Source organism: Bacillus rossius, chromosome 15 (assembly GCF_032445375.1).
Source record: "Bacillus rossius redtenbacheri isolate Brsri chromosome 15, Brsri_v3, whole genome shotgun sequence".
NCBI lineage: Eukaryota > Metazoa > Arthropoda > Insecta > Phasmatodea > Bacillidae > Bacillus > Bacillus rossius.
Genome location: NC_086342.1, coordinates 45,068,281 through 45,095,747, shown reverse-complemented (window position 1 = coordinate 45,095,747; position 27,467 = coordinate 45,068,281). Strand labels below are relative to the sequence as shown.

The 27,467-nt window shown below is 36.5% G+C and overlaps 2 protein-coding genes across 3 annotated transcripts in view; one reads left to right on the top strand and one right to left on the bottom strand.

Annotated features, from left to right (window-relative positions):
- LOC134539557 (phosphatidylinositol 4-phosphate 3-kinase C2 domain-containing subunit beta) overlaps window positions 1-27,467 on the bottom strand; it is a 162,935-nt gene that overhangs the window by 19,323 nt on the left and 116,145 nt on the right. Inside the window, exon 25 of the mRNA XM_063381696.1 lies at window positions 12,003-12,202. Coding sequence (XP_063237766.1) covers window positions 12,003-12,202 — 200 coding nt within the window. The remainder of the gene's footprint in view (window positions 1-12,002; window positions 12,203-27,467) is intronic.
- LOC134539559 (uncharacterized) lies at window positions 8,207-17,774 on the top strand. Of its 2 annotated transcripts, none has more exons than XM_063381699.1 (2): window positions 8,207-8,785; window positions 16,269-17,774. In XM_063381699.1, the coding sequence occupies exon 2, from the start codon at window positions 16,306-16,308 to the stop codon at window positions 16,843-16,845; it is 540 nt and encodes a 179-aa protein (XP_063237769.1). In that variant the 5' UTR covers window positions 8,207-8,785; window positions 16,269-16,305; the 3' UTR covers window positions 16,846-17,774. The 2 variants fall into 2 exon arrangements, with proteins under 2 accessions (XP_063237769.1, XP_063237768.1); XM_063381698.1 differs by lacking the exon at window positions 8,207-8,785 and adding an exon at window positions 14,189-14,351.

Here is a 27,467-nt window from a genome sequence, read left to right as displayed (position 1 = left end):
TTTTTTTACTACAGTTATAATAACTAAACATTGGCCACTTTTGACCTTTCTTTTTTTGAGTCTGGTCAGTAAATTACAATAGCTACAATTAGGAAATTCGCTTCCAATGTATACTAAAATTTATAACATTTCATAAAAAAATTGGTTGTCTGTAAAGTCGGTTTACGAACGATAGTTTAACGTGAAGTCATAACAAAAAACATTGATGAAATTATTGCATACTTTTATGAATAAAATTGAATAATTTTTATTGAATTATCACTAAAGAAGGAGTGAAATGAAATGTACAATTTAATTGATGAATTTGCTTTTATTTGCACTCATTAATTCAAATATGTTTATTACTTTAACGAAGAGATTATTTTAACTATAACTTTTATACAAGTTTGCTATTTAACTTCTTCCAATCTGTGTTATTCTGTTAAGGATAGGAAGATGATAGGAAAAGTAGGAAACGAATGGGAGTGTTTCAAGTTTAATGTGCCTCGAAAAAGTCAAATCGATGGTTTTTCCAATCGAGTGGAAGAGAGATAGATGCGGCGCAAGCGTACAATTAGCGTAACGGGACACAGCATAACGGGACACAGCGTAACAGGACAATGTGCGTAACGGAAGACTTTTTCGTGCGTGCAGCCGGCGTTCATCGATTTATTAGACGTCACGTCCAAAAATAGTTATTTTTAAAATGATTTTAGACTTCTTAAAATACTGGAAAAAAATGATAAGGATACCAACCAAAATGGTTTAGCATATGCAACATTTATTTATACTTAAAAATATAAGTTTTATAAGTATCGAAGATTAAAAAAAAAGTTTCTTGAAAACTAAATGTATCGCAATGGTTTTTGGATAGATAGATCTCTCATGATCTGTACTATTTACAATATATTCATGAAATGATAAATAAAAACAAAAAAACAAGGGTAATTTTATTTTAAGTAAGCCTGTGTCTTAAGGCTGCAGTCTGCCTGGGCACACACACGGTGCGCAGAGCTTCAGGAAAAACGTGATTTGAAAACTACTCAAGATATCCGAGTGGGGTCTGTTTACGAAAAGCATTTAAGTGTTCGCTGAATGCCGAAATGTACTTTTGAATTCGGATTAAGTTTTTAAACTGTGTTTTTAGTAGAGTGAAAATGGCTTGTTTTCGGAGTAATTTTTAGGCATAAAACAACCGATACAGAATCTTGAAACCACTTAAGGGCAGTGCAGTACACCTTTATCTTCATTTCTCGGCCATATAATGTCACGGTCACCGCTCATATGCACTGGGAGAAGACTGCGCGCCAGTCCAGAGGAGACACCGCGCTAGAAGCACCAGCGAGCGTCGCGCTTATCATCCCGCCTCACTAACACACATAAACCCCGAACATACGGCCAGCTTTACATACATTTAAATTACGGACATGCCCTTTTCCACGAAAAAAAAAACTATACATTTACATTTAAAATTTTGATTAAAACATTAATCAACACTGAAGTAATTTTCTAGATAAATATCTACATACTAAATATTAAAAATGTGTGTTGTGAATCATTGTGTTTGCTATTGTTTATGCTTTTGAAAGTAAAATTCTTGTATAGTTTGGACCAATGCATACATCGCTTGTGGCATTACTTCCACATAACCAGCTGTCCCCCCGGTGACGTCACACACTACCAACCAATGGCGCGCGAGCAACCGGTGCGCCCCTTTCATTCATTTCATTTCGTTCGTGGATACTAGGCCGACGATACGTGGAGTCGCGTTCGCGCGTATTTCGGGTTGTGCAGTGCTACTGGATATTGCTCTCTTCATGATTTGTGTACTTTTGGATAAGTAGGTAAGTAAAGTATTATGTTTATAAATTATAATACAATCATTAGTCTTAATTAAATTTATTTGAAACGCACACAGTCATCGAGTATTTTGATGATATGCATACTATAGTTTATTATACATCCATGTGTGTGTTATTTAAATGATTCATGCAAAACCAGGAAATTTAATATAATACAATTATTTAGACTATGTCATTTCAGTTTAGCGCTGTTTGTTATGGAAAAAACGGAAGATTGCAAAATAAGAAAAAAAACTTTAAAAACACACAATTGCACAGATAACAAGCCTAGATCAGCCGATGTCGAACAATTTGACCTAACAATGAACCTTAATAGGTATTTTGAACATAATACCTGTTTATTTTCATTGTTGTGTTAGTATGTTTGCTGCGTTGCCAATGCTGTTGACTGTCTGCTTTTCCTGATATTGTTGAAACTGTACCATCATTATTAGGCCACTGTTCGTCTGTGTTTTTTTTTGTGACTAAATTTCTTCCATGGAATTCTTGTGTTGTCTGATATTTTAATTTTGAATGTGTTCGTCGATTCTGTCGTCGTTGTGTTGACACATTCCTCACATCCTTGGCGGATGTTCGCCTGTAAGCACAGTTCAAAAATGTTATAAGTAACGCAGTTAATAGGCATGACGACTTGAGCAGTTTTTTCAACTAAACAAGAGCTTGTTACCCTTTATTCTGGTAATCAATGTGCGTTCATTAACATTTTTAACGCGTTAGCTGTTAAAGATTAACTTATACAGCTGATAAGAGGAAGGGTGTAGAAATGCAAGGTAGGAAATTCTTATAGCTTATCCACCAGTATTACGTGTCGACACCAGTAATACTTCGGTTGCTTTTTTCATTCTGCCTTTATCTCTCCCATACAAATTAGATACTGGCGCAAGTGAGACTTGGAATGTTAAAAAGTATGGGATGGGAATACAGGGGTGGACAGAAGGCATCATGTTTGGGGAAAAAGTGGCGTAATTATTTTTTTACTCTGTGAAGTGACTTTGTTTGTCATCTCATGGGAAAAGATAATTGCTTGAGCTGTCAAAATAAACATCGCCGGCGGCAGTAAAAACAAAAAGTGGTGTACATCTGGTCGATCGCTGTGTATATCTACTCGAAAAAACATGTCATAGCATTTCAGGATAACTAGAGTCCTAATGTCTTACGTTTACAGCCATATGTTTTCTACCTGATACATACAATTTTTTTAGTCACTTTTGAACGAAAATAAAACACTGGCCGAGCGGGCCAGTTTTTTGCCCTGTTTTGTGGATTTAGTATACAGCTTTTATCAGTTTGCTGACAGTTGTAAAATGTTTTTACTCTCTTCTCGGTAAAATTAAGTAAGCCGGTATTAATGTGGTTGTTAACATGTCCAAGCATCCACGATAGGCCACAGCGCAGAGGGCAGGCAGGGATTGGCGAGGAGAGGAGGGCCAGCAAACATTCCATGTTGACATGCTGCGGCCGGAGGTTATTTTGGTCGTTGCATTAAAAATATTTATTATTTAATGGCACTTAATTTATTAAGTTCAAATATACAAAAATCATACCAGATAGATATATAGGGTTCAAAAAGTAAAATAATAGTTTTCTTCGCCTGGAAGAAAAAAAAAGGGGGGGGGGGGGGGTTATAAATGCCACCTCCGAGTTTTCGAAAGTAGCGATTTTACGAACGCAATACGTGGAAACTTGTGCATACTAGTATAATTAAGGAAAAAAGTTTTAATGTTTTGAATTTCACTAATAAAGTTTAGCTTTATTAAATTTAATATGAATATATTGTATTTATAGGTTACAGGTTAATGTTGGAGGGAATGTAATCTTTATTTTTATTTATTTATTATATTGTTGTCTTTAAATCATCTTAAAACATGATTTTTTAATTTTTAAATATTAAATTTTATAAAAATATTCATTTATTAAGTACATATATATATGCCCCGATTTATCTTACCTACTTGAATTGAAAACAAAAACCAATATTATATAAAATTTTAGTCACTACTTGTTAAAAAATGCTTTTTAAATAACTTAGTATTTTTAATGCTTTTTCCGTGTAAAATATGTGCCAACACTGTTTACACTTTAAGAAATATAAAAAAAGTATTATCTCGTTTTTTTAAAACTTATTACCATTATGTACATTACTTATATTTAGAGACATCTGTATTTCGCGAATACATTTCCTGTCAACATATTTCACAAAACACTGTATCTCTTTCTCAGAGTTGTGACAAATTGTGGGCGCGCAGCAGAACGGTACCCACATTCTCAGTGACCCCATCAAGTGGAGGAGAACATCCCTCACCGACCACAGCCAATAACTATACTAAAAAGCTACAGTATGTTGTGAAATACCTTGACGCGAAATGTATTCGCGAAATACAAGTGTCCCTATGTATATTATATAACCAAAATTTTACAATTGCTTGTTTGTTTCATTACAGATTACAATGCCTCCAAACAAATTAAAAAGTAAGATTTGGCTCTATTTTACCAAAACTGGTGACAAAGAAGCTGTGTGCAAAATATGTAATAAGAAACTAAAAACTTCAGGCAATACGACAAATCTTCGTGGTCATTTAGAAAAAGTACATTCGGAACTGCAATTGCAAGATACAGAACCACCTAACAAGAAGTCAAGAGGTAATACCATTACTGGTTATTTAGAAGTAGCTGCCTCAACATCTGGTACCAGTGACTTACGGAATGATAATCCTACAGCAACATCAAACAACGATGTAAATGTCTGCTCTTTGACAAAATCGTGCAGCACAGATGATGATATTCCAGTACCAGTGTCACTTTCACAAGAAAAAACAGTTGCCAGTACATCGTCAAGCATTCTGGTTCGTGGTTCTAATAAAACTACGCAGCCAACTGTTGATGATTTCATAAACAACATAAAAAGCATAACAGCACAGGATGGGGAAAAATCAAAGAAAATCACTGAAGCCATCGTGAATTTTGTAATCATGGATAACAAACCATTTTCTACTGTAGAAGGTAAAGGTTTTTTACAATTAATGAAAGAGGTGTGTCCATTGTACAAGGTACCATGTCGAGAAACAATAAAAAACCGGATTGACGAAAAGTATGAAGCGATGAGTGATCTTTTTAAAACATACATAAAGAATGCTGATAATTATTGCATTACTTATGACATTTGGACTGAAACAATGCAAACTAAATCATTTGTGGGTATCACTATTCACTTTCTGGACAAGTCTCAACTACTCAGTGGGACATTAGGTGTTTTTGAGTTGACAGAACACCATACATCGCTGTACATCACTGAAAAACTGACAGATATTTTTTCTGAGTGGAATATTTCAATTGAAAAAGTTTCAGCTGTCATTACAGATAATGACAGCACTGTTATGAAGGTCAATCGTGACATGTTTGGTGAAAAAAAAATTATTCCTTGCTTTGCCCATACAATTAACTTGGTCGTAACTAAATCCATTGATGATGCTAATAACTGTACTGAATTGATAAGTAAGGTTCGAGATATAGTCAAATACATTAAAAAGAGTGTCAATGCAAGTGACGAATTACGGAAAAGACAGATGGAAACGGGATCAAAAGGTCAAGTTAAAAAAATGATACTTGATGTTCGCACTAGATGGAATTCATGTTTGTATATGCTAGAAAGATTCTTGGAGTTAGTGTCAATTGAAGGAGCAATACTTTTAACTAGACCCGAGGCTCCCCCAATGGTTTCTAGCAGCGAGTTAGAGTGTGTCAAAGAAATGGTCGGATTGCTACGACCATTTGAAAAAGTAACAAAAGAAATTTCAGGAGACAGTTACGTTACTGTAAGCAAAGTAATCCCGTTAATCAGCTGTGTCCGGGATGCAGTCGAAAATATGAAACCTAGGAATGAAATCATTGTACAATTTAAAAACGAAATAAAAAAACAGCTGGCTAGAAGGTTTGATAACATAGAACATTCCGCCATTCTGGCAATTTCAACAACTCTTGACCCAAGATTTAAGTTCATGCACTTCAAAGATCCCGTCGCTAAATCAAAAGTAATTAGTTACTTAAATAAATATGTAAGGGAATCGAACGTACCTACCACCCAGAAAGACACATCTGATGAGTCGGAACAAGATGATTCGGAAGAATTTGACATCTGGAAATACCATAAGCAGTTGACACATAAAAACATGAAAAATAAGGCATCAACATCTGCTGGAACTATCAACGAAACAGAGGTTCAGACGTACCTGTCGTCTCCTGTTACACATATGAAAAGAGACGCTATTGAAATCTGGCAGGACATTAAGTCTATTTTCCCAAAACTTTCAAATATTGCAATGTTATACCTCCCCATCGTCGCCACATCTGTGCCAAGCGAGCGCTTGTTCTCGGAGGCTGGTGCAACCATCACCCAGGAAAGAAATAGACTTCTAGGGCCTAATTTATCTAAACTACTGTTCCTAAATTCTATTTCAAAATTTTTGATTTTAAGAAATAAATAGTTCGGTTATAAAAATAATTTCATTTAAAGATTTGTTGTATTTAGTTTCTTAATCTGATGATGTAAGATAGCTAGATACATTGTGTTTAAAAATATCTCTGATCACACTACTTACATTACTGCATTAGCTATCATAAAGTTATAGGTATGTACTACCTACTTATTGTAATCCTGTGGTGCCATAGACTCTGGACTTAAAATGAATATATATATTTTTGTAGTTAAATGGCTATCTTTATTTAATGAGTTGTAATAATTTACATATTTTTTAATGAGTTTCGTATCAGACATTGGTATGTGTAGGAAGTTTTTGTTAAGGTTAGTAAGTAGCCTTGTATCTAGATGTTTACAGAAGTTTCATGTATTTTCTATGTTATATTTTAGTTTAAGTTTTACCAATTGTTATTGTATATTTATTCTTATAATATTTTATTTAATATAATATGTGTGAGAATTGTAAAATTTAAATATTTATGCGTAATGCGCAAGGAACTCCTGAACTATTTTTTTTTGTGTGTACACGGGAAGTGCATATTTTTTAAAGACTTTAAAATTTAATTACCTAACGGCCATGGTTGTTGAGGTACATTTTGTTTTAGATTGGTATTTGTTTTAATATAAAAAAGTTTTTATTGAAACTTTTTTCTGAAAATTCATTTTATGATATAAATGCTTTTTTTTTGCTTTTTTTTAAAGAAGGATGGGCACATTTATATTTTATATTAATGTTGCTAGATAATTTTCACAGCTATTTTTACATAACTTAACCCTGACCTTGACTGTAACCCTTATATATTTTTGTGATGCTTCTGTATAATTTTTATCAGAGAATTGTCACTTCCATTATTTTAGTAAATGTAAATATTATATTTCTTTGTATGATTTTTTTTGTCATTTTTACCGTGTTGTTTTTTTCATTAGGGATTAAAAATGAAGTGAAAATACTTAAGTATTTAAATTATGCCATGTTATGCATATTGACTCCTTCCTTAATGTTTACCTTTATTTCTACTAATGTTGCGAAGTTGTAGTCATTTAAATTTGTCCACAACTCTTTGAAGTTTACTGAGAGCTGGTCCAGTAGTTCATGCGGATTTTTAAGTTTTTGGTAGCAGACTTTGCTTTTAATACATGTTTTCGTTCTGCATGAGACACGACTATAAATGGGCTGTGGATATTGTGGTCAGGAACTATAATTTAAATCATTTTGGCATGTTTTTCCCGATATTTAAAAACATCGGTTAAAACATCGGTTAAAACATCGATGTATCGGCTGGTCAGAACGATGTTTTTTGACATCGATGCTTTTTCGTTTGAACATCGATGTTCGTGATATCGATGTTTTTAAGAGCGATGTTGCATCCCTACCTACCACGCCACGTAAGTATAGCATCTCAGCCCGCGGCCAACGCAGCATTGTCCTGCTATCTATCGTCGACGCGGGCTGTCTGCTGGCGGCCATGTTGGTTCGGGATGTTGCAAACAGGTGGTGCTAGTGTAGCGCGACGATTTAATTCCTTACAAAATAGCAGGAGTGCGGCTGCGGCAACGCACGTACGAATCAAACGAAATAGTCGCTGGAAAATTATACTTTTTCATTTAAAGAAACCTGTAAACTTTTTTAGAAAATAAATTTGGGATTAAACTCAAACCATCACCACCCCTTTCCCGGACAAATACCCCAACAACTGACCGAAACAGAAGTTACAAGAAAACTGTCCTAGCGATTCGGAAATAAATACGGTAGTTCCTACTAGAGGTGTAAAAGTAACGAAAAAATGCGTACCCGTATGTATTCGTTACTATAACAATTAGTACTCGTTACTATCGTTACGTTACTCGTTACTTCTGATACCGCATAATTTGTTATGTTGCAGCAAGCAGCAACGAATCCAGTCGTATTGCGTACGCGTACAGTATGACGTCGCGTAAATAATAATAAATAGAATATAAACAATTAATAGTTTTTGTTAACCAAGAAACAATTAAATCTCATTAGAGCGGCTTTTTAATATTATCTCTTTTAAGATAACAAAAAAAACGTGAAAATATACGCGATTATAAAAACAAAAACATACATATTTCTAATTTGTAAAAAATACTTTTTTACGTTGTTTCTGTTCCAATATCAAACTTTGTCTACACACGGTACAGATAACTAACGGAAGTTTGATAAAATAAAGAAAGGACGGGATTCTATTTTTAAAGCCACGCACTTAGGTGGCGACTGCACGGCTGAAGAATGTGACAGGCGTCAACGGCAAGATGTCTAGTGGCGAACGAGAGGGGTGGAGATAAAGCAGACAAATAACAAAAGCGCGCTTCAAGCTCTCACGCCGTAAATTCCTCAAAAATACCTCGTTATAGCCGTGTTCTCGCTATAACGAGATTCTACTGTACATCTAAAGGGTCTGACGACATGCACATTCATTCTCCAACTGCCATTTGGAACGGAACTTGGAAGGTAACTAATCGATCCTAGCGCACGTATAGCGCATTCTGTGATGTGAAAATAGAACTGAGTGACGCCATGCGTCGTGAGCGCCCTGCAGAATACGAACGGAACTAAGCAATGCTACGAATCTTCTACCGTTTTAGCTTACGAACCGGAATTAAATAAATATTATTTTAGTAACGGAAGTGATATATCCTTTAAATAAGAAAAAACCATATATTTAAGAGAAAATAGTAGTATTCCGACAGAAACTTCCGACGTTAAACATAGGAAATAGTGAAGTGTAAGAAAAGCTTAGACTTTACTATCCCATGGTTAAAATGGCGAACATTAAGAGAATAGATGATTTAAACGTTTTATAGTGAAAAACTTAGCATGCGTCTTAAATGTGTTTTGATGTATTATGCAAGCGGTACGTTTCTTATCCAATATGAATGTTAAATACATTATTTGGTAGATACTTGAAGTTAGTTTTTAATGCCCTAATAAAAACCGAATCATCGGTTTTTTCTGGGAATTCGGTTCGGCTTCGGTTTTTACTAAAATGACCGAACCGAACCGAAAATTCGGTCAACCGATCAGCCCTACTAAAATCCAAGGTCACTGTGATCTTGAAACTACACAACCAGCTAATTCCTTTTGAACATCAAAACATAATATTTATTCCTCAAAAAATACTTGTGAAAGCAGGATCTTTAAATGTTAACATGGTTTGTTCAGCACTCACGTTTATGTGCTTTAAGTTACGTCTGCAGTTGTTCAAGTTTGATAATTAGTTCAGCTTTCTTCCAAACACCTTCATTTGCGTGTATGTCACTAAACAATTACCGGATTCAAGACAGCTGTTTCAAACTGAGAGTTGTGAGTGTTGCACACCTGCCAACCTTCCCAATATTTCGTTCTTAGTTTCATTTTAGTTTCTCGTGAAAACAGTGGGGTTCAATGTAGTACAAACACGTGACATTTTAAATTAATTTTGACTGTAGATTAACAATCAGTATTTAAAAACTACATTATACCTCTGCATCACCAAAATTTATGGGAAGCAAGGATGTTACCCTAAATTATTACGATTCAATAATTTTCCTTCAGCAACCAGATTTTTGCAGAGTTCGTAGAAATTTTTCAATAAGTCGTTATACCAGTTCAGCAGCTTACACCACTCTTGAGGAGCAATTAAGATTGTATGTCGTAATATGTTTTCAACTTATTTTTACGCTATGAATCTGCAGCTAAAGTTTGTCTGCAGAATCCAGACTCACCCTGCCAGGTACTTCAGCTAATTATTCACATGACGATCGACAAACAATAGCTTACCCTTTCCTTAATACATATATATATATTTTTTAATTGCCTGTTGACTAACTTATTTCAAATGATAAACTGATTTATAATAAGCATAATTATTTTATGAAGCCTGTGTGTTTTAGCCAGTGTCTGTATGATGCCGTCCCGCAAGTCTGCACTCCGACGAGAAAGGCCACAATCTATCAGAGCAAGTGTGCCTCGTGAACTGTACAGACAGTGACATGTGATACGGAAAGAGGTTTGGTCTAGATTAAATTCAAAATATTGAATTTTTTTCAAACTATTGAACATTCGCTTAGTTTTATTTTAACAGTCAAGACTGGGACAAATGAAAAAGATGCGCTGAAAATATAGTCTTGAATGATAAACTATGTTCCTTCCTCCTGTAGCTTTACATAAATACTAAATAAAGTACAAACTAGTTCAAACAGAAACATCTTACCCAAAAAATTACATAATAGTACTAGGTTAATGATCACTCAGTTCTTGCTATTAAAAAAAACTCTAAGAGGACCACAGTGTGTATACAACAGTAATTTATGAAATTGTAGCATATTGATATTGATATTTCTACCTGCATCAGTTTGAAATAATTCATAGCTCCATAATTACAACAGAAATACTGTATTTTAAATTTGAGTTTAATTGTTACATTATTATTTCACATAAACAAATCTGCAAGAAAGCAGCCAAAAGAAAATATTTTGCTTACATTTTTAGCAGATATCATCAGTCAAGTAAGACCGTACACAACTGTGGCGTAGCAATAAAGCAGTGTAACAATGGAAACAGATTAAGACGTCCTACTTTCAGAACTGTAAGATAAAGAGACTCATCCGCGGGATGAACCACGTACAGTCGGTACTCTTTGATCAGGCTTTCTTCAGTTCTGCAAATTCTGAACTCCGGAACGAATCTTTATGTTAAATTTTTTACGGTGTATACCTGTTTACAAGCAGGATACACATCGCGCTTCCACGATATAAAACAACTCACACATGAGCAGATTATTGCAATACCTTTGTACTGTGTATTAATTGTATGGTATTCCCATCTAAAACTATATTGACGTTTGCCCTCCGTAGTGCAGTGGGATGCGTATCGGTATACGGTGCGTGGGGGCGTACATTCGAAACAAGATATTGTGAGGAAAAAACTATATCATAAAGAGTATCGATTAAGGATTGAATGTTTGGTCATCAACATAAAGCTGTTCATTATATTTAATAATTTAATAAAATTAATAAAAATAAGCATATTAAAAAAAATTACATCAATGGCAAGACCACACAAAGAACTTGTACTGTACGGGGGAACTCCTTAAAGTCCACAGCGTGGTTCACGAACTAAATAACAAAACCACTCACATGGAACAAATGAACTACTATGGGGAATCCTACGTAAGTCCGGACACAGACATCCCGCGCTATCTAGTTTAGGAAAACAAAAAAAAAATCGCTAATACTTATTATCCTAGTAAGGATAACGAGTCTAACTGTTGAAAATATTTAATTGTCATCGGTCCTCGATGAGTATGCCAAATTTTGAGTTAAACCGACGTTTTGAAGGGGGTCAAAATCATGTTCAAAGTTTCCGTTACATGCTAACAACATACGCACTGTCAAAGTAATACGGCCACATGTCAAATGTAGTAACTTTTCAGGAGAGCATTTTGAAAGTTTAAACAATGTTAATGTTATTTAATATTTACCCTTATATAAGATAAAAGTTGACCCAAATATAATATAATATATTTGGGTCAACTTTTATCTTATATAAGGGCAAATGTTAAATAACATTTTTTAAACTTTTAAAATGCTCTCCTGAAAAGTTACTACTTTTGACTTGTGGCCGTATTACTTTGACAGTGCGATTTACGTATGAAGCTGATAAAAGCGGAGCGCCGCGGGCCGCTCACCTCGGACCTTGGTGGCGTAGATGTTGATCTCCTCCTGCTGGTCGCGCAGCAGCGGGTGGAAGAACGTGTACACGAGGTCGGAGTGCGCTATCTCGTCGGCCATGGCGAACAGCGAGTTGAGGAAGCGCTCCACGTCCCCCCGCCGCTTCTCCGCCACCTGCTTGATGTTGGAGCGGCCGATGGAGATGCCACTCGGCAGGCTGCCGACACACCACACACACGCCCGCGTTTCCCTCGCTCCTGCCGTGCCTGCTTGCTGTGCTGCAAGACCACGTCTTCACACAACGTTACCCCCGGTAGCTGGTTCCCTCGCTCCTGCTGCGATGTCTGCTTGCTTTCCTAGACACCACGTCATTACACACGCGTAAAAACAACGTTACACCCAGTAGCTGGGCTCCCACACATCTGCGGCTCAGTTTGTGAACCATGCAGTGTTTACATGAGCGTGTGAACCTCGTAACACGTACATGCACGTGCCATCCCAGACACGCAGGTTGTTTCGGAAGCTCACACAAAAATATATTCCACTTCTCGTGGAACATGAGGTAGAGTTTATAAGGACCACTTACTGCCATGTCAATTCCTAACGGAATTCGCCCTTGAAAAAACTGATTAGTAACAAAATTATTTACAATTAAATTGTAATTCTGTCTTCAATGTTAATATCTGATGCTGTTTTATAGAGAACTATGACCTGTATCACTGAAAAGTTTCCTGCAAGTCTTAAGCCCTGCAAATACATAAAAAATATGCATGTATACCTGTCACTTCACAAGACAGAAAGATAAAATCACCTTCACCAACACAAATTCATACATTTGTATGACATAAGTCTTTGAAGATAGTTTTGGCTGTAATAAACTTGTGGAAAGTGCATACCAGCATCATTACAGTGCATAGTAAGATACCTGGGATAATTTTTTTTTTTTCATGAAATACAAATGTATTAAATGTTACTCACAATGCTATAAAAAGTTTTGGTAAACCATTTTCAACAGAACCATTTTGAAAATAATTAACTGCTATTCTTGCAATTGCCATTTGAATGCATTTATGAACAAATTAGAATGATTGAAACATCATAATTACTGTCCAGTTACACAATTCTACATGATGTGATGATTTCATATCAACCATATTTTTTAAGTCTTAAGCACAATGTGTAACAATATTCAGCAGCCATAATAAAGACTCTTTCACAAAGGTGTTCAAAAATTATACAGGTATTATTACATAATATAATAAATCTAAACATCTTAGGTTTAAAGGGCTTTATAACCTTAAATTAACAGTGTAAACTAAAGTTTCATTTTCTTAGTAGTTAACAGCTTCATGTTTCACCATCAGAACATTCAGAGTGAAATAAAAACCACACATGTGTACACATTTCCTGCAAAGAAACTTTATAACGGTACAGCTAAGGCACCTGGGCTGAGCACAGTGTTAAGGTTTTTTTTTTTTAAATTGTAGACAGGGGGATGTGAGAATTTATTTTAAATTGGACTTAGACTATTATGTATCTTCCTCTAAATTTTAACACCAAGTGTGCAAAATTTCATCAAACAGTAAAAAATTCTGTTTTAGGGGGTGGGAAAAGGGGGTGGGAGTGTTTTTTTTTTTTTCATTTAGATAGTCACTTGCCTCATCTTTAGAAATCAATTATTAACAGTAACTTTCCCCTTATTTTGAATGCAAAGTGAACAAAATTTCACCACGTGGTGTCAAAGTTCTGTTTTAAGGGGGGAAAGGGATCAAATGGTTTTTCCGTAAACTTATGGGAAATATTACTGTTTTTCTCTCTCTGAAACTTTTTTTTAGTTAACAGTTTACTTTTAAGTGTGAATGTGAGCGACAGCAAAGTAAAAAATATTAAATGTGCTGCTTGAAACTGAACTCTGCATGTTGCACTGCATGCAAGATGCTTTATCTACGTTGAAAATGAAGGCATGCTTTGGAAATAAAATTCAATGTGTCATGAGATTGAACTTCATTAAAAATCCACTCATTTACAGAGATAAAGGCACTGCTGTCAATTTCCTATCATTGATTAACACTTTTCCATTTTGTTTGAATGTCAATGTGGTGTACAATCATGCAGAATTGTTCAGAAAAAAAAACCTCCAAGAATTACACACTTCTGACAACTGGACCACTAATGCTATAATCCTGTTATCTTTACATTATCACTGTTTTCTCTGTAAATAATCAGGCTTGGTTTCTTGGACTGATTACTGCCTCGTTATCTATCACGATTCTTATCAGTTGAGTCAGAAAGATGCTATGGTTACACTGGCCAGAGTGTTCAGTCACCCGGGCTTAGATTCCAGAATACGAGGATACCTCAGCACAGTAAGCAAATCTTTAAGTAGTAAATAGTTTTTAATGAAGCTGTACACAAGGCATTAGTTTGTTCACATGGCCACTGCTTGTCAGGGCTTAGAACCTTAGACTATTCCACCAAGCATACGACGACATACATTTAAGGCAAAACAAAAAATAATGCAAAAAAAATGGAGAAAAGTGTTAGATGCTTTCAGATGATAATATTAACAGCCACCTGGATACGAGGACTCCTTGGTAGGCAGTATCTCCGAGTCCTCATGCTTATAAGGCACAGGCCTCCTTGCATGGCTCAACTTCCCAACTCCCAGTCAGAATGTAGTTCACAATAATCTCAGATGCTGGTATCTAATCCTCTTAAGCTTGTGTGTAGTCGCGAGACTTTAAAACCCTCAAATTTACTTTTTAAGATTTTGTTTTACTCACTTATATTTTGTGTTACTGCTTCAGCAAAAATTATAACTTAATTTTTTTGTTATGTAGTCCATTTACTGTTCTTGGGAAACCATACAGTTCTCAATGACAAGTATGTAAAATTATGCTAACTAGGTAACACTGTGGTTTCTGGCCAATGAAACTATACAAAAAGTTAACATGAGGTCAGGTTTTCAGAAATTATAATTAAATAATAAATTTACTCCATTACACAGGCCATTTGGCCTTAGGGATGGAAGTAGCATACCAAGCTTGTTCACATGCAATCAAAACATTTTTAAGTGAAAGTTAATGAGGTAATTATGTAAACGTAGGATAGCTACACAGCAATTACGGCTTTGAATTTGCTCACTCACAAATAAGAATCTAGGGCGTGACAGCTGGATTAGACAGGGAAGGAAGTTTGGACAGATGATGTATGTTTTGTTCCCCACTGAGCTACAGCAGAAATAATACAAGGGCCACTGACCCTAATATGTCAACCAGCAGTCTTACGTACAGGGAAGATAAAATTTAAGCTACTACATTGATTTTAAGTCATGTAGAATAGAAAAAGATACCATGTCATAAAGCATAGCATGACATATTTATAACACCAATTTGGAAGTTGTAAGTGTGGATGCAAAGGTGAAAAAAAAATCTCAAGCTAGTAAATTCTTTATAAATGAGCTCTTTTCCATCTCATACATAAGTACCATCAGATGTTTAATTTCCATGCAACAGTGATAGCTTCAGTACTGTCACATAAAGCTACCTTTCATATAAAATGAGTAGCAGTTATAAGCTCTTCAAACTTGCATGGAAATTTTGTACTTAAACACCAGAAAATATGTACATTTTATTTAAATTTAGTCAAAAAAAAGCAGTGTTAAAAAACTGATAAAAACCCGTTTGGAAATTTTGTAGTATTATAATACCGCACATATTCAAAGAATGATTACACATGGTTATATTTCATGTCGGATGTTACCGAGTGTGACAATAATTTGCTCCAAAGAATTGAAGAGTACCGTTACTTTGTCATGGATCCCATAATCAGAACCTAACCAAACTCTCATCAAACTACCCTTGAAGTACACCCTTTCCATTAAAAAAAAATCATCAAAATCGGTTTGGCGTGATGTCGAGTTATTCGTCCATTTGTCGCGCACATACTACTTAATGCAAATTTAAGACTTACGTGGTTCTCTCGTGGATGCCATTGTCAGAACTGGACCAAATCGAAATGGGACCACATGGGAGGCAGCAGCTTTCAAATAATAATAAAAAAAGAATCATCAAAATCGGTTCACCCAGTCGAAAGTTCCAAGGTAACAAACATAAAATAAAAAAAAGAGTTGAATTGAGAACCTCCTCCTATTCTGAAGTCGGTTAAAGACCATATAGTTTCACAGGTAAGGAAATAGCACACGTGTATGAATGATGGTGACGAGTGTTGCTATGTTGCAATGAAGGGAGTGAAGGGAGTGAAGGGACTCGTCTGTGCGGCAGGGCTCGGGCTCGGGAGGTGAGCCGGCCGCCGGGAAGCATGGGGCTGAAGCTACGCTGGTTCCGGGCGCGCCTGAACCTGGGCTCGTCGCCCGCGCCCAGGGACTTCTCCGCGCCCGCCCACGGGCTCTACCGGCCCACCTACTCCGTGTACGAGGCCGACGCCGCCCGGCCGCTGCCGTCCCGGCAGGTGTCCCGGTCCGTGCCGCACCTGGCCGACCCCCGAGCGCCGCGGGAGGTCGCGGTGGCCGTCAACCCGGCCTTCGCGCGCCACAACGCCTCCTCGCTCAACGACCTGCGGGCGAGAGACGTCACGCCCCCGGAGGCAGCCGGCCGCACCAAGAACAGACTGCAGCTGAAGCTCAACATCCCCGAGCCCGGCGAGAAGCACACACCTGCAGGAGCGACCACAGCCGCCGTGCCTTCCGAGACGGCCAAGAGCAGGACCAAAAACAAGATGGCTCCCGCGGCACCTCCGGGCAAGAGACCCGTCAGTGACAAGAACAACAACAGCAGCAGCAACAAGAAAGGCGAGAAGGAGGTGGTAGATCTGAAGTTCGGCGGTGAATCCGAGTCGTGATACGACTGCAGAACAAATGACGGTGAAAAAATTACCATAAACTTAGGAGAAGATCTTGAGTGCCAGGAAACATCAACGTTTTGTTGACTTTAAGCTGTAAAACTCCACTTTTTAATGAAATAAATGCAAAGGTAAAAATATTTATTTATATACAGTATAAATATATGTGTATTACATACACTATATATGAGTGATTATAGTCTTCTGTGCATCATAATGTGTGTTGATAAAATAATGTTTTCTTAACTTTCGAACACAGTATAAGAAATTCAGGTATATTCCAGGTTAGTAAAACTTTTTTTTTATTATTTACAGTATGTGTGTACCTCTTTTTGTTGATTTAATGAGAATATCAAATTAAATAATGAGTTCTAGAACAGTTCAAATGCCGTAGTTTCACTATGGTTACAATTTACATTAATTGCAATGTCAGTTTCTTGCCTTCATTTCAGTGTACATGCCTGATAATGATCGGTAAATTGAACGTGTCATGTGTTTTTGAACACCGTAAATGTTGGTCACAAAGAATCACAACTGTGCAACCCTGTCCATTTACCACCTCTATATTCACTATGTTGTATAAATCTGAGGTTACAATGAAACTGAGAAAAAACTGATCCTTCACTTTTTATGAATAAAAAAACATTTGTACTCAACGTACATATATCATTGCATGTACGACAAACTAAAAAAAATCACGTCTGTTGCATGCAATCAACTGAGTGAATGTGAGCTCCTTTCCCAAACAAATTAAAAACTATACACAATATCTTCAATTCATACATTTAGTTGAATTCGAATCAACACAGCCAGTTTTAAAGTGTGAGTTGTTCCAATTTGTTTCATGCTGATGAACTGTTTGGAAAAATGATGTCAGAGTTTTCATTACAATAATAAAAATTGTCACTGTCTACTCAAAAATTTAACTGTTTTAAAAAACGCAAAAATATATTATTAAATTATGTGCATTATTGTAAATTTAGTTGTATATTCTGACAACTAATATTTTTATATTTATAAAAAAACTACTACATATGAATAAAAAAATATTTTTTATCGTTTAAAGATTTAAAATTATTAAAAAAACCTGCAAGTAATATCAAATTAAGGAATTTTATAATGAATAAGTAATATTTTCAACCACTAATATATAGTATAAAATGCAAAAACTAAAACAGTCCAAATTGATAATACAAGGCACTAATTAAAACTGGGTTATAAATATAAGAATGTAAAGTTGCCAAACTGCAAATTAACTGTCTGAATGATAGACATATATTTTATAAAATTTCTGAAAAATGGATTTTAAAAAGACATATAGTTAACATAATTCCAGATGTTAAAAAAAATTTACAAAATTAAGAATTAAGATTATTTTTCTTGACCTTATGTCTTTTTATAAATGTAATTTAGTTAAAGAAGATAATATAGAAAAAAAGCAACTACTAATATTTGGTAAATGATATTACATTTTGTTTACTTCTCAACAGACCAGATGCAAAATGGAGGAAAGTGAAATAAGTGTGTAATTTACAACAGATGAGCAATCCGTGGAACCTCAACAGAGTGATGTAAATGCAGTAAAATGTAAAACCAAGAAATGTACAAAAAAAAATTGCACTGTGTTAAAATTTTAGCAAAGTTATTTTTTGGTTGCCTATTATAATATGCAAAATGCTATATTATTTATTATTAAATTAATACTTAAATAAGCATGAACTTAAAACGAGTGATAAAACAGTTTCAATTTTATGTCGAAATCATTTTGATGACAAACATTAAACATAGGCTTGGATATAACACTACCACGTTGATGTAAATGTGAAAAAGGAATACATACTTCCATGATCTGTTTAGGAACATTCGAGACATTAAACGTCTTTAAAATTATACTGAAGTCTATACGGTTCCGCCTTAATAACTTGGTAACTACTGGCCTTGGAGATGCAAGTACAATGTTGTTTCGCTAACACATCACAGGCGAGAGGGTAGCGGAGGAAGAAGCTAGCGCTCTACGTCTTTTCTGCCCAGCGTAACCAACGATCCATACATGGTAGCATGGTGACTCGGGTGACTGTAGATAGAGTTGGCAAAAATCGATCCACTTGAGTATTAACAAGCATACCTACTTCAAAAGTGTTTCTTTGTAAAAAATTAAAAGTGTAACACATGCCAAACTGCCAGCCGAGAAAGTAAATAACGCATGAAAGAGGAGACTTGATGTAAGCTTTTGGACATACGCCATTGCTAAGCACATGTATGTCTGTAGAAGAAAACTACAAAAAACACAAATGACAAAAACACAAATTAAGCAAAATATTGCTGTTGTCAGGATATAAACACCACACAATACTCTACAACAGGAATATGGTCAACAAACAAAGAAAAATGGACTAACAGAACGGAAAAAAAACCCACGAATGATGACAGCACAAAAATACGGAACCCAAAAAATTCAGCACAGCAGTTGAAACGACACCAAAATATGAAAGAGGAGGCTGTGTACCTACTGTCCAGCAACAAGCAAGCTGATGGTATCGGGAACACCACAAAGTCGACTCGGTGAACGACGGCGTGAGCACTGAACTGCTGCCAGTGTCTCACCTTCATTACAATCCAGTTCGCTCCAAGTGTTAAACCGATAGCAGTGCGCCCAACAACCCCCAACAGATTTCCTAATGAATGATGTGGACGTTAATGTTTATTAATTATTTTAAAGAGACAGAATTTTATGATGTTATAAAAAAAGCAAATTTCATCATTAAAAATAGTGGAGTTCATCTTTATCGTCAATAAAAATTAAAACACATGTAGGCTAATAATAAGTACATATCAAACATGATTACGTTGATAATTTTCTTCAACATTTCATGGTAAGAGACTGAAAATGTGTACATTAAACAATTATATACAGTAGAACCCCGATTTTGCGAACACAGATTTAACGAAAACAGTGATTTAACGTAAAGGTTTTCAGGAACCATCAAAAAACACCAATTTATTAAAATAATAATATAGATTTCCAAAAGATGAAAGTAAATAGTAATGGAATCTTATTAAAAATTACACTATGTGGTGTCAGTAATAGAATGGAGGTACTATATATTAATATGTGCCTTTGCATCATCTGTCCAAATACGAAAAAATTAAAAAAAATTGTTCAAACTACTTAACTCCGGGTGCTGTAACTGAATTGCGTAGGTGCGTGCCAATGCGCGCCTGGATAGATAGACTGTCCGTGACACATGACGTCATGAAGGGTTTCTTTGTCCGCATCCCCCTCCCCCATCAATATCCCTGGCTTGACTCACCACGTTTCCAAATATTCCCTTTCCCATCCTCCAGGTTTTTTCAACTTGTGACCACGTCACACCAATACACCATTATCATTATTCTCTAAAGGTGTAAAAGTAACGAAAAAAAGTGTCCCCGTATGTAATCGTTACTATTAACAATTAGTACTCGTTACTATCGTATCACGTAACGTAATGTAATTACTCGTTACTTCTGATACCGCATAACATGCTATGTTATGTTGCAGCAACGAATCGAGTCGTATTGCGTACGCGTACAGTATGACGTCGCGTAAATAATAATAAATAGAATATAAACAATTAACAATATTTGATAATTAACAGTTTTTGTTAACCAAGAAACCTTTAAATCTCATTAGAGCGGCTTTTTTATACTATCTCTTTTAAGATAAGAACAAAAAAACGTGAAAATACGCGATAATAAAAAACATATTTCTAATTTGTAAACAATACTTTCTTACGTTGTATCTGTTCCAATCTCAAACTTTGTCTACACACACAATACCTTTAATAAACAGTAAAAAACTTTGACGACGAATTTCCAAATTATACTTTAATTAATAAACAAACATCGTTCTTTGTAACGCAAATTCATCGAATATGCGCGCGCATGCGTAAAACATACGAAAAATGCGAGTAACGAGATGCAGCTGTGTGTAACGTTTCGTTACTCGTTACTAGATGGCGCACCTGTTACTCGGTACCGAATACATACGGTTTGCTACAGCTCTATTATTCTCAGTAAGAGCTTTGTGCGCGGTGTTTTAGTTTTTGGAATACGTTTTTTATAAGTACTGCGCAGCTCAGCGAACAAAGAGAGTCAACCGGCGTCTACGCCACGCCGTAACAGCAGCTGACCGAGTACAATGACCTTTCTCCGCGTACGGCGCGCTATTGACGGAAATTTTCCATGAATTTGCGGCCATTTTTTTAAAATTTTTATTTTTTACTGTGACGCAATGTGTATGTAGCTCGTATTTGTTATAAACGCTGCAGGTTGCGACTGTATTTTAATAAACTTTAATGTATTTCTTACACTTTACATATTTTTAAACTTTTTTTTTATTTTATGCCTCATTTTTCACGGTTTCTGAAAATCTGTATGTACGACCGAGGTGTACTTACGAACCGGGGGCCGTACGAGCGAGATTAAAAGACGTTGAAGATGTAAAGTTGACGAAGTCTGAGATAGCACGGCAGCACAAGATATCAGCGTTGACCCTGTCTACGATATGGAAACGTCGGGACGCGATTATGAGTGCGGGGGTCATTGAAAATCGGTAAATCAGATTTAACGAAACATCGATTTAGAGTAAACATTTTCGGTAACCATAGCACTTTGTTAAATCGGGCTTCTACTGTATATACCGTTGAAAGTTAAACAAAAAACTGCAACTAAAACATTTAATAAATTTCTTAGTTCATGAGAAAGTTATAATTATGAAAATTAAAAGTACAGCTACACATTTTTTTAAAGTGCAATGTTAAATGCCCCAAATCATTATACTTATACATTTACTTGTGACATTTCTCTATAGGCCTTTAGCCACATCTGTATAGTATCAGCTACAGATTGCATTTACTTAGGACATAAAATTGTAAGTTTTTAAATAAATGCTTAAACAAATGATTTATGAAAATAATTCTATATTTTAATTTAATAAATGAGGTAATTAAGAAGAAAATGTGCTCTATTTAGAGTTCTGCATTGAATTTCAGTGATTTCTGGTGTATTCAAAATGATTTAGGTGTTTGGCAATGTATTGACATATATTTCTCTGTTATTTCGCTTTTATCGCTGATCACTATATAATCTTGCCTCTACTAATACTGTATTATTTCTTAGACCTGTGCGAATATAAATTTTTAGGTTAGAATTGAATATGAACACGATAATCTATTCTCGAATACCAACATTGAATTTAAATAATAAGAATTAGAATCCCACTAAAAAATTGTTATTACATATTATAACAAATACATATTGAAAGAAAAGGTAAATGTGTAGTGTAGTAGCTTCTGAAAATTAAATAATACAAAAGTGAAAGGTTGATTATGTTAAGTTAGCTAAAATTATTATAAGTAAAATATTGTTGAAATATTCAAATTTTGATAAGAAAATATATATAAAATTATTTTTCATGGCAATCAAAATAGGATTTGCAAAAAAAAAATATGTTAATAAACAGTGCAAAGTGAATTATGTAAGTCAATAATTGCAGGGTGGGTTTACAAAAAAATATAAAGTGAGCAGTTTTAATTTATAGTTAAATATGATGTAGGTCTAAAAAAGAATTTAAAACATATTTCTTTATATTTTTCATTATATGAAAATAAATAATTTATATTAACATATATGAACATTTATTGATTTTATATATATATATATATATATATATATATATATATATATATATATATATATATATATATATATATATATGTTGTAGGTTTCAATAAATGATGTAACCAACCTTTTGCTTTTAACTCAATCTCTATTTACTAGTATCGCACAGTACACACAGAGCCGACATGGCTGCAACGATAACAACATTCGTACACATACAAAAAACAAGATGGCACCTAAACAAAGGAAGTCAAATCAAAGTCTATGTAGCAAATACAAATAAAACATTATTACTTTCGTGACTTATGTGTCTCACAAAACATATCCAACACTTCCCCTTGAGACACTTAAGGTTAGAGAAACTAAGATTTCCTTCAGCACAGTATGTGTTCGTTGAATAAAACCTTCGGTGTGAACTTACAAAAAAAAAAACCATCAAACACTATTTGACTTAACTTCAGAACATATCCCCGTTCAAGTCATTCATAGCTCCTGGTTAAATCTCAAAATTTAACAATCATGACAGACACTCAAGGAACACGTGCAAGATTCAGTTTTTCACACAGGTACTTGATGCGCGCACCGTTCACTGCCTTGGTGAACAAATCAGCAGGGTTCTCCCTGCCAGTGATGTGCTTAACCTGTATCTTCCCCTTTTCCGTCATGTCCCTCACAAAATGATATTTGATATCTATATGTTTCGTCCTTTCAGACACTTCCCATGTCTTACACATGGCTATGGCCGTCTCGTTGTCAGAGAGGATCACGGAAGGGCTGGGCGCAGAGCCATCTTGCCCCAATTCAGACATGAACTGCGATAACCATCTTGCTTCCTTTGTTGCTTCGTAGATTGCATAATATTCCGCAACTGCAGTGGAATCAGCAACACAGGCCTGTTTTCTCGAAACCCAGATAACAGGACCTCCCGCTAAGGTTGCCACAACTCCTGTTATAGACTTTCTGTCATGCCTATCATTGGCTAGGTCTGCATCACAGTAGAATATGGCAGCACCATTTTGTTTGGTAAATTTCAACCTCCAGTCTTTGGTTTGTCTCAGGTATCTGAGCACATGTACAATATCTTGCCAGTCCCGAAGGGTTGGGGTCTCACATTTTTGACTAGACCTGCACACTGCAAAGCTAATGTCCGGTCTTGTTGTTTGCGACAAATGTAGTAGGCTCCCAATCGCTTTGCGGTATAAGTGCTTGTCAAAAGCTTTGTTTCCAGCATCTGTTCCATCATCACGGTTGATCTCTATGGGGAACGCTTTTCCTCTTGCATTTGTCATTTGAAAAGTACGCAGCAGTTGCTCGATGTAGTGAGACTGATCCAGTAATACAGAGTCACCTGTGGAAATGATGTTCACTGAAAGAAAATTGGTCATCTCCCCCATGGCTCTCACTTCGATAGTCCCAGACAGCTTCTTTTTCATATACTCCACTTTCTCACGCGTCCCGAATATGCCCAGGTCATCAACGTAGACAAATACCACTAGTTCCTTGTGGTCATCTATATATACGCAAGGGTCTTTCTTCAACCTTCTCAAATCCCAGCCAGTTAGGATACCGTCAAGGGTGTCATGCCACTCCTTACCACTCTGTTTCAGGCCGTAAATACTTTTTAGCAGTTTACAGACCTTGTCACTCCCTTTTTGGTACATCGGCGGTTGCTCCATGTAGATTTCCTCGGTGAGGACCCCGTTCAGATACGCAGCCAAGACGTCCAGGTATTCCCTGACCCAGCCCAACTTCACTGATAAAGCTAGGAGGACACGAACTGTCTTTTTCTTCACCACTGGAGAGTAAGTTTCAGTAAAATCTATCCCCGGTATTTGGGAAAACCCACGTGCTACCAGTCTTGCTTTATACCGTACGGAGCTTCCATCCGAGCTCTCCTTTAATTTTAAGACCCACTTGCACCCTAAAACATTTTTTCCTTTGGGCCTGTCAACAATTTCATAAGTGTTTTTGCTTGTCAAATTTTCAATTTCTTCATCCATTGCTCTTTTCCAATTTATCGCATCACTGCCCCCTAAAGCTTCTTCAACACTCTTTGGTTCGTGGGAGCAAGACTCTGTAGACATAGTAATACACCCGTATGGACAAGAAGGTGCTTCCGAGTGTCTTGACAGGAGTCGAGCAGACCTCCTGATTTCCACTACCGGTTCCTCTTCCCATCCCAAGAAGGGTTCTTCGTCTTCCGACAGGGTGTCATTGGAGTTTGGCTCATCGTTTGTTCTTGGTTCAGTGCCTTCTCTTACCTCCTCGTTCTCATGATGTTTCTCAGTTTCCAGCATGCCCTCGCAGTTTTCTTCCAGTACCACAATGGTTTTGTTCTCTGTTGACATACCACACGCATTGTACGGAAATTTGCTCTCCTGGAAAATAACGTTGTGGGCAATTTTGACCTTCTTAGCTTCTAATTGCCACAGTCGGTAACCCTTAATGTTTGTTTCATAGCCTATGAAAACGCACTCGACACCTTTGCTATCCAACTTATCTCTCCCATTCACATACATCCAGGCTCTGCAACCGAACACCCTCAGAAAATTGAATGTCTTCAGTTTCACCGTTTCCCCTCGCCACAGCTCCAAGGGTATCTGAAAATTTATGGCACGGGAAGGGCTTAGATTTTTCACGAATGCCACAGTATTTGCCGCCTCAGCCCAAAATTCCTTTGGTAGGCCTGATTCTGCAAGCATACACCTGGTGGAATTTATAATTGTTCTATTCGCTCTTTCTGCGACACCGTTTTGTTGCGGTGACGCAGCAACGGTTTTCCTGTGCACTATCCCACATTTTTTGAGATGCGCCTCGAATTCCTTGTTGCAATACTCTCCTCCTCCATCTGTCTGAAGTCCCTTTATCCGGATATCATGCTGCAGTTCAACTTCATTTTGGTATTCCTTGAATGCAGCAAACACATCACTCTTCTTCGCCAAGAATTTCACAGTAAGGTGCCTAGAGTAGTCATCTATGAAGGTTAGTAAATATTGAGCCTTTCCCAAGGACATAGGCAGTTTTCCCATTAAGTCAGAGTGTATTAGCTCCAGTGGTCCTTTAGATTTCCTTTCGCTCATTTGGGGAAAGCCCATTTTTGTCATTTTTCCTTTTATGCAAGTGTCACAAGCATTAAGCATCTTCCCCTCAATCTCCAGTTCAGGTATTTTTCTGATACTTTCTTCATTTAGGTGGCCAAGCCTTTGGTGCCACACCATTACACTCTTCAACGCTGTAGCATCCCTAATTTCACCGTCATGGTTTGGCATATTTACTACATTTGCAATACTGTCCAATTTCTTTTCAGAGTGTAGGACATATAAGCCATTTGAAACTGGAGCCTTGAAAAACATTTCGTCATGATCGTAAGCTATGGCTTCTCTGACATTCATTTCCAGACGAATACCCTTTTTTGCCATCTTGCTTACCGAGAGCAGATTGAAGTTAAATTCTGGCACGTACAGTACATCCGATACAGTGAGAGTCCACCCCCCACATTCATCAGTGATTTTTATCTCTACCATACCACATCCACTGACCTTCGCTGTACCTTTACCCATCGTTATTTCCCCTTTGCAGTCTTTCATGTTGAGGAACAGTTCCCTTTGATTTGATATGTGGTCAGTTGCAGCGGAATCTACAACCCAGTCCACAGTGTTTTTCATGGGTGAAACCAAGCCACATGCACTCACTAATGCCTTGTGTTTTAGCTTCCTATCCTGTTCTTTGCCAGTTGTGTTGTTATAAGGCTTTGACTGGTCATCCTCATTGCAGTCACTTGCCCAATGTCCATTATTTCCGCATCTGTAGCACTTTACTTTGTCACAAGTCTTAGCCATGTGACCCCACTCGTTACACCTGTAGCACTTTCTATCAGTGGGGGTACCAAATAACCTATCACTTCCTTGAGTATTTCTTTCAACATACCTGTTCTTCCAATACTCCGTTCCTTCATTTCCTTGTCTTCCTCCTCTTCCACGCCCTCTGAACGCTTGAGCACCTCTTAGATGACCATCGCCTTTTGCTGCAAGTGCTGAAACTTCATTATCTTCCCGATCTTCATTACCTTCTTCTAAAAGTCTTGCTTTTACCAACCTGATCGATAGGTTAGGTTCCTTTCCCAACTCTTCCACCAGTCCGCCATATTTATCCCACTGGAGTCCAAGGAGGATGATACCCGCAATCTGTTTGTCCGTGTACACCCAACCAGCCGATTTCACTTTCTGGTATTGTGTTTGTACACGAGCCACATATTCATGCAGTTCCTCCCCTTCACCTTTAGAGATCAAAAACATAGCTTTTAGTGATCTCAATCCCTGCAAAAAACTAACCTTCGTATGTATGTCCGCCAGTATTTCCCACGCTTCTTTCGCCAGTACACATTCCGCAATATCGTTAAGATATGAATCGGACACGTTTTTGTACATAAATGCCAAAGCCTTCCTGTTAACCCTTTCTTGATCCGCATTCATTGGTGGTACAAATCCTTGTTCTATAGCATTCCAACAGTTAATTTGTATAAGTTCGGCCTTTGCCCGTAACTTCCATGCAAAGTAATTTTTGGAATCCAGCCGCGGGATGTTGCTTCTATATTCTGTATTTTCGTGCAAAGCCATCTTGAACCACAGTTTGCCACGCGCGCCGATCGGCAACTTTACCGACTCACTGCCAATCACAGTCACAATCTCATCAATCGCAAAAAACGTCCTGGGCCCATAACCTGTTGTAGGTTTCAATAAATGATGTAACCAACCTTTTGCTTTTAACTCAATCTCTATTTACTAGTATCGCACAGTACACACAGAGCCGACATGGCTGCAACGATAACAACATTCGTACACATACAAAAAACAAGATGGCACCTAAACAAAGGAAGTCAAATCAAAGTCTATGTAGCAAATACAAATAAAACATTATTACTTTCGTGACTTATGTGTCTCACAAAACATATCCAACAAGAT